Here is an 8,759-nt window from a genome sequence, read left to right as displayed (position 1 = left end):
CTTCATCTCATCACGCCTGGATTATTGCAACAGCCTTTTCACCTGTTTAACCCAAAAATCTATTGATGGACTCCAGACTGTCCAGAACTCAGCTGCCAGGCTTTTAACCAGAACAAAGAAATATGACCACATTACTCCTATTTTAGCTTCACTACACTGGCTCCCAGTATGTTTTAGAATTGACTTTAAAATTCTATTGATCACTTTTAAAGCTCTTCACGGCCTCTCGCCTTGTTATATTTCTGACCTTTTAGTCCCATACGCACCAGCACGTACCTTGAGATCCTTGGGCAGAGGTCTGTTGTCTGTTCCAGAGTCTCGACTGAAAACTAAAGGGGACAGAGCGTTTGCTGTCAGGGCCCCGAGGCTCTGGAACAGCCTGCCCGAGGAAATCAGGTCAGCTGAGTCAGTGAACTCTTTTAAGTACCTTCTTAAAACATACTTTCATAGGAGAGCCTTTCCCGATCTTATTTGATTTATTTTATCCCTTTTATTTTATTCTATTTTACTAATTTTATATTAATCTGTATTTTAGTCTTTTCAATGTTTTCATGCTTTTATCTTGTATTGTTTTTTGTATTATTGTCTCTTGGGTATTATTGTCTTTACACTTGTTAAAGCACTTTGTAACTTGTTTTTGAAAAGTGCTCTACAAATAAGGATTATTATTATTATTATCTTTATGACACAATATAGCACCTGGTCTATATAGAATTGTATATACTACACACTGAATGAGTAACCGCAGAGTTTATTCATGTATCATCTCACACATATGCTCTTTTGTTTTCGTTCTCAGTGGGACATACTATTGTTAGTGTTTGAAACACAAAAGTTCTTAACCTGTTGGTAACTACAAGCTATTTGCCCCTATTTCCAGGAAGAACACCTAAAATAACATACCCAAAATGAGTCAGGAATAACTCCTCAGCCATTAGGCCTAGATGTATAATTCTGGTCTCCTAAGGAATATTTATTTTGCTATTAAAGAGTAAATGGAGATGCAATAAAGGAAAATATGATATTTTCAATCCTCTATAGGACATTCTATGAAAAACATTTATGTCTTTACACACAAGTTATTTATAGTATAACGGGACGTACATCCAGTAGACTTATGTTATCGTTTAGTATATAACGTTATATGTGTAAATATTTTTTCTTTAAGATAGGAGAGTTTAGAGAGAGTAGAGGGAAAAAGAGAGAATTACATAAAGCAGCGGTCACAGGTCGAACCCAGGCCGCTGCGGCAAAGACTCTTTACTGTAAAGACTTACTGTTTGTAAAGTGCAAGATTTTTTATTTTTGTTTCAAAATGACGCAGGATTAAAAACTCTTTTGTGTTTATGTCCATCGACTACACAGGAATTACACCAGACTAGTTGTCAACACCCCGAAGGAAAATGAGAACTGTTCCGGAACAAAAATACCACCACTAAGGAATTACGAATCAGGCCTGTCTCGAAAAATATCAAACATTATCACTAAAAACTATAGCCCCTTTTCCACTGCACAGTACCAGCTCGACTCGCCTCGACTCGCCTCTGTTTGGTTTTCCACTGTGGAAAAGTTGTACCTGTGCCTTCTTCCAGGTACTTTTTTTTCATATCAACTCTGTCATGGTTCCAAGAGAGCTGAGGCGATACTAAAATGTGATGTGAAAACAAAGCAGACTGCTGATTGGTCAGAGAGAATCGTCACTATTCATTGCGTGTGCCAGACAGAGGCCAGCAGCAGAAAGTTTTATATTTTACAATTTTCATACTTAATTTCATCACTAAATCCACTTCTGACAAGTTTTGAAGTGAGAAATCAGCTGTGTAGATTTCGAATATTGACAGTTTTATGAAAAGTGATGGCGGAACAAAAATGTGCTTAAATATTTTCGGAGTTGTGGCTGCGGGGGAAGCCTGCGGCGACCCGCGGGAGGAGCATATGAGGCCGGCCAGCTGCCCGCTAACAGAGCCCTCTGCTCCCGCCGTCACACAGACCGCTGCAGCAACAACGGCAGAGGAAAACACAGCTGGAAGCTTTTCATACCGCTTATCTGTTTTTAAAGAGAAAGCTCTGGTGTGTGCGTGTCGTATTGAACATTACGTCGCGGCAGTTATGTGTGGCGTCGCTATGACGACCAGGGGTACTATCTGCATTGGAAAACGGAGCACGACCAAACCGTGTAGAGTCGAGGCGAGTGGAGCTGGTACTGGTAATGGAAAAGCGACATATCACCGTAAATGTAATAATATACACTATCTGGCAGACATCACCAAATGAAATTACATGTCTATCAACCTAGTTTTTCTTTTCAGGAAATGATTCATCACACAGTACTCACATAGTAAGTTCAAATGGAGCGTCCTGCTGTTCACCACCCCGTTCAGACGTTCAGGGGGGTTCCTTTCCTAATTTGTGGAGGCAGAGACTTTCCCTACTGTTAATTTTACCTTCAGTTTGGACCCGAGCGTTGATCTGCGGAGCGTCCAATCCCATCCTCATCCCCAAGTGTAATAGTTGTAATAATACCACTCTAGCCCTTCTCTCTGTACCGTACGTACAAAGGAATGATTCATCACACAGTTGACTCTGTTATTTGCTATTACAAGTTTTCTCTTACAAGGGACAGCAATTTAATCAGGGCCATGGCCCCCCCTGGCCCCCCCTTTATGGCACCCCTGCCAGGAAGACAAACTCTGGAACAGAGACTCTGGTGTTTTTTGGATTTCACCTCAGCAGAAACATATGCTGACATCGATATATCTGTTTATCGATTTTTCTGCCTCTTATCTGACCCGTGACCTGGCGACAGCAGAATAAACAGCATCAAAATGACAGAGGTGTTCTGCATGGAAGCCAGTGTCCACAGTGTTTCCTTTGATTTGCTGTGGGCTGCAGAGCTGAGTAGAATACTTTGAGTGTGTTGTAGTCTTTAAATGTTTCTTTTAACCTTAACCATGCCCGACGGAGGTACTATGCAAAATTTGGTGCCAATCAACAACTCGGTGGCACTAAAAATTAAGTGATTTCATATTTCTACATCGGTCTCTCTGCGAATAATTTAAAAACTAGATGACGGTCTTATTGAAAACTCAAGAAATATCTAAAAATGTTTCCAAATTACTGTTAATACACTGGGGTGGTATAAAATGGTGCACAAACCGCAGACGCCAAAAATGATACATGTCCACCAGCTGGTGGTGCTATAATCAATATAAGTGCATTTTGGTCAGTAACTCCCACAAAGGGTGCTTTAGACTTCATGTGGCGCTACGCAGCGCTGACTTAACGTAATACATGCTGGACTTAAAACAAGGCATGCTGGGTAGAAATTGTGTCAGACTTTTGCCGGTGCTGCAAAACGTCACCATGTCACATGGCATTAAAACCTGGCGGGAGCAAGGCGGCCACGAGATCAGTCAGTGATCATGCAGGTAGAATGTGTCCGACTTGATGGCGCCTTTTTTATTCCCCACCCCTGCAGTCACCTGCAGCTCATGTTAGACTATCAAGTCTGCAAAAGTCAGCCACCGTCATCTCGAACGCACCTATAGTAAGTTACACATTTAGTCATCTTACATCTTTACGATCCCTGAATTGCGCTACATCTAGAATATGTGCCATGTATATTTTGGCCTTTAATTTGTAGTACTTTTGAGTACTTTTACTTGGTAAAAAATCTCCAGTAACAACATGGTACCTTCAGTACATTCAACCAAACTAAATTCTTTTTGTGCCAAAAGAACGTCACATATCAGGTCAAACCTGAGGGCCAACGAAGCCCCACCTGCAGAGCAGAAAGAGGCGGAGCAGCACTGGAAAAGCATGACAGCTTAAATGTCTCATACCTCAAATGAAAACATTTTTTACTGAGTGACAGAAGACCTGCAGTCGAGACAAACTTGTTTCTTCCAAAAAGAAAAATGAAGCTGACTTAACAACACAACAGAGTCTCTGCCAAACCCTGGTGAGTACAGCTGATTATATTTACTACTTACTTTAACAAGTTCCTTTGTTTTTATTTTGTCCTCTTGGAAATGAATATTTTGCTTAGACATAGTGTCCTTTTACACTGGGGTCTCTGGGGACTTGAAATGGCTGATGTTGTCCCCACTGCTTTTTGAAAGCACTTGTTAAAATCTCCTGGAAAATAGCATAGCAAATGAAAATGCTATGAGAAAGGTTATTGTGCACAATAAGAAAACATGCAACGCTATGTAAATATAGAAGAAACACATCTGCATTAAGCTTAAAAAAAAAAAGAATTGACTGATTACTGCATTATAGGGCTGAAAGATTTGGGGGAAAAATTTCTGCCAGATTTTGCGATTACGATTTTCTTTTAGGTTTAGCTAAAGTTCAATATTCACTGCCACTGACTATTTTTGACAGGACTTAACTCGTCAAGCAGCACAGAGCAGATGAACTAGGCAGGAAGTCAGACACAGAACAGCACAGAGAATCCAGTAAATTTTCAAAATAAAACAACCGGTGCAGAATCACGATTATGTATCAATAAACACAATTAAAAAACAGATTAAAAAAATAGTTTACGTAGCCTACTTAACCAAGGTAGAAGCACAAAAATAAAGCCCAACCGAACAAATCAACAAAATCTGAACAAGTCAGCAAAATCAGACGGGCAAAACGGTCTTTTCTGAAACGCTCCACGTTGAAGCACAAAAAAAGGACAAATTAACAAAAGATCAACAACGTAGGGCTGAACGCTGCTGAAGCACAGTGTGAGTTGATGCCGGACAAAACCGTGGCACAGCCGCTGCCTCTGTTGGTTCGCCTGACGCCATCATCCCGCGCTTTCATCTAGTTTCGTTGTCGTTGTAAAATATACCTGCCCTGTGCCCTCTCTGATTGGTGAGCAGGTCGGTCACACAAGGACGACAATTGACTTAATTTGTAACTGCATGACTGTTTAAAACGAGCCAGATGTATAATTAACCTACATTTTAATCGCCGTTTTCACGATTAGCTAATCGCGTTTCTTTCAAATCGCAATTTCCATTTGAAAACGATTCATCGTTCAGCCCTACTGCATTATATTCCAGTATATTTTTCTGAATTGTCACCTGCCACCTGAATTTTGTGTTTTCCTTTACATAAATAAAGACTTTCCACCACAAATTAGTGCAGAAAATGTCTCCAGAATGCAGGAAATTAAGCGTTTAATGCTCAAACTCTTCTGCGGGAGGACCCCCTGCCCCCCCAGCCATGTATTTCATCACTGAATATTTAGTCTAAATAGTATTAAAATATCTTCTTGTGACCCTAATATTGTGCATCTTCACGTCTCGTGGGCTGAATGTTTTGTCACACCCCTAATCTGGGCCCCTAAATGTCCCCGACACTTTTCAACACAACGTGACGCCCTTGTGCTTAAATGTAAAATAACAAAATATTGAAAACTTTCTTGCTGATATTCCACTTAACCTAACTTGATCATTTTATGCCTAGTAAGGAATTTTGTAATTACACCTTAGCTTTATCCCACTTTCACGGTTTGTCCTCAGAGTGTCGACATGTCTGCTGCCAGCTGCAAACTGAAGGCCCTGAAGTTCTGCCTGGGGGGTCTGATGTGTGTCTTCATGCTCTGGATGGTTTTAGACCACAAGACAGAGGAGGCTGTTCCTCTGAAAGAAGAAGGCGTTGAAATCCTGAAGAGACGACTGAAGATTGCGGAGATCAAACGCTCAGTGGAGCTCAGTAAGGAAGATGCAGACAGAGAGATAGCAGGTGGTGTTCAGGTCTTCAGCGCTCTGAAGGAGTCTGTTGAGAGAAGCCAGGCCGAGCTCATCGACACGATCAAAGAGAAGCAGAGAGAGACAGAGAAACAGGCTGAAGGCTTCATCAAAGAGCTGGAACAGGAAATCTCTGAGCTGAAGAAGAGAAGCTCTGCTCCACCCACCAAGGACTGGACAGAAGTCAGCATCCGTCCACCTTCATATGAGGGGACTGTGAGGAGAGCTGTGAATCAGCTGGAGGAGACGCTCAGTGAACAGATGAAGAAGCTGCCTGAGCTGAAGAGGGTCCAGCAGTATGCAGTGGATGTGACCCTCGATCCTGATACAGCACATCCCAAACTCATCCTGTCTGATGATGGAAAACAAGTTAAACATGTTGATGTAAAGAAGAATCTCCCAGACAATCCAGAGAGATTTGATTATTTTGTTATTGTCTTAGCAAAGCAGAGTTTCTCTTCAGGAAGATTTTACTACGAGGTTCAGGTTAAAGGGAAGACTGAGTGGGGTTTAGGAGTGGCCAGAGAGTCGATCAACAGGAAGCGAAACTTCACTGTGACTCCTCAGGATGGTTACTGGACGTTATGTTTGATTGAAAATGAGTACTACGCTTTTGATGACCCTGCAGTCTGTCTCTCTCTGAAGTCTCAGCCTGAGAAGGTGGGGGTGTTTGTGGATTATGAGGAGAGTCTGGTCTCCTTTTATGATGTTGATGCTGCAGCGCTTATCTACTCCTTTACTGGCTGCCGCTTCACTGAGAAACTCTACCCACTCTTTAGTCCTGGTCTTAATGATGGTGGTAAAAACTCTGCCCCTCTGATCATCTCTCCTGTCAATCACACTGAGTAAAACAACCATTTTAGGGATTATTTTTATGGGAGCGGGATGGGATAAGAGAGAAAATCCACTACAGCCTCATGTCACAGAATAACCTCTATTCATAGCTTTGGATTATTACACACATTGATTTCTCTTCTTCGCCCCCACTGACATCTTCACTTCCTGTTTGTACCACCAGTTCATCCTACAGTCCAAATAATTCTGATGACAATCCAGAGAGACTCTCTATCGTCCCAGTGTGCTGCTACAGTGTCGATGTCCGCTGCAGTATGTGCTCTCAAAACAAGTTGGACCCGGTGAGTCTATTCCAGGACAGTGATTACATATCACATAATGTGAATGTGTGTCAGTCTGTCACAGCGTAACGAGCAAAGCTCTTAGGTTACTAAGTTAGCTCTCCTCATTATTATCTCTTCTTACTTGATGAAGTATTTTATTAAAGTCTGTGGACTTGATTTTATGCTTTTGACAGAAACTTGGTTAAATGAAGGTAATGATGAAACAGTATTCATTTAGTCGGCTCCAGAGGCGTGGACTCGAGTCACATGACATGGACTTGCAACTCAACTTTGACTCTAACACCAGTGACTTAATAAACCTAAATAAATTTTAGCCAAATATAAATTATTGTATAAAAAACACTGTGTGCAGCACAATTTTAACCTCAATTATGATTTTGACTTCAAAAGGTTATAAAAACAACTTAATTGAGATAAAACGGTTATTGTTCTGCATGCTGTTACACAATGACACTTGATTTGTGTTATAAATCCAGCGAACCCCTTTCCTCTACAGCTGTGCCCCCCCCCCCAAAGGCCTCTCAGCAGACTGTGATGTTCAGCTTGAGCCAAGATGACCGAGTTATTACTGCTGTCATCAGCATTAGTTCAAACCTATGGAGTTTTACACTGAATGAATAGTGTTGGATAACTATTTATCAAGCGTAGCGTTAGTTCAGGCAGGTAACAAAGTCATGCTCAGCTCACAATCCCAGCACATCTTCTTCTTCTTCTTTATGAAATTTTATTGACGGTTGGCACACAGCGACCAGCAACTGGTACGGAGTGTGGCTCAGAATGAATACTACTAATTTCAGACAAAACAACAAAACAAAACAAATAAATATAAGTTTAAGACTCAGATCCTCTCAGTCATACTGATTACTCTAAAATAATGAAAAACAATTCCACTTATTTCGTGAGTTCTTTCTTAATATTGTTAGATTTTCAAAATGTATTCTTTCCCTTCTAAGGTTTTGGATCAGTTCCCTCATTTTCCCCTCACACTTCTGACAGTGTACCATGACGTGTTCGCCTGTCTCTTGTTGCCCACAGTTTTCACACCTGCCCGTGTTATGTTTCCTTATTTTGAATAAAGCGCTGTTTAATCCAGTGTGCCCAAATCCAGGTCTTGATATAAGTGTCTCTTCTCTCCTGTTCCTTCCTGCACATCTCATTTCTCCCTCTCTCCTCTGAATTTTGTAAAGCCACCGTCCTTTCCTCTCTTCCTCCCGTTGCTTTTGCCACCTTTTCTCCAGTCTGTTTAATAATGCTCTTTATTTCCATCTTACCGATGCTAACTGCTAACCACATCGATGTATGCTCTTTCCGTGGCCTCCTTTGCAGCCCTATCTGCCGTTACGTTTCCTTTGATGCCAATATGTGCTGGGAGTCACAGAAATATGACTGCAATGCCCATCATTTGAACTCTATTTAATGTTTGCTGTATTTCTATCAAAACATCTGATCTGCTGTCAGACTGACTGCTCTGTAAACTGATGGAATAATACTCTGGAAAAATAAATACTCTGGAAAAATAAAAGCTACTCCTGTTTTATTAACCCTTGTGTTTTCTTCCCATCGACCATGCACTTTTTGTCCTCCCGGGTCAAAATTGACCTGGTATGGTTTTCCTGCTTTTAAAGCATCCAGTTTAACTTATAACCCAATTCTATGTTACACCTTCTTAGCCAACTTCATTCCAACTCATTACCACTAGTTTTACACTTTTTTTTGGAATTCATGGTCAATATGTCTCATTTACATGAAAGTATGCTTGGGCATGCCATAAACTGGCCATGGCTTCTTTACTGGATTAGAACCAGCGAGCATCAACAGACGCAAGTATGCCTGCTGAGGTATTTGATCGATCTTTGCTGTACACATAATGCCC

General features: G+C 41.1%; 1 protein-coding gene across 2 annotated transcripts in view; it reads left to right on the top strand.

Moving 5' to 3' along the window:
- LOC123961653 (E3 ubiquitin-protein ligase TRIM21-like) overlaps positions 1-6,596 on the top strand; it is a 24,325-nt gene extending 17,729 nt beyond the window's left edge. For both annotated transcript variants that reach the window (XM_046037186.1, XM_046037188.1), the window contains exon 3: positions 5,691-6,596. In XM_046037186.1, coding sequence (XP_045893142.1) covers positions 5,691-6,596 — 906 coding nt within the window. The remainder of the gene's footprint in view (positions 1-5,690) is intronic.
- Positions 6,597-8,759: the final 2,163 nt, after the last annotated feature.

This window comes from Micropterus dolomieu, linkage group LG22 (assembly GCF_021292245.1).
Source record: "Micropterus dolomieu isolate WLL.071019.BEF.003 ecotype Adirondacks linkage group LG22, ASM2129224v1, whole genome shotgun sequence".
In the NCBI taxonomy this organism is placed as follows: domain Eukaryota; kingdom Metazoa; phylum Chordata; class Actinopteri; order Centrarchiformes; family Centrarchidae; genus Micropterus; species Micropterus dolomieu.
Note: the sequence above shows the minus strand (reverse complement) of the source record. Positions and strands in the feature narration are given on the sequence as shown.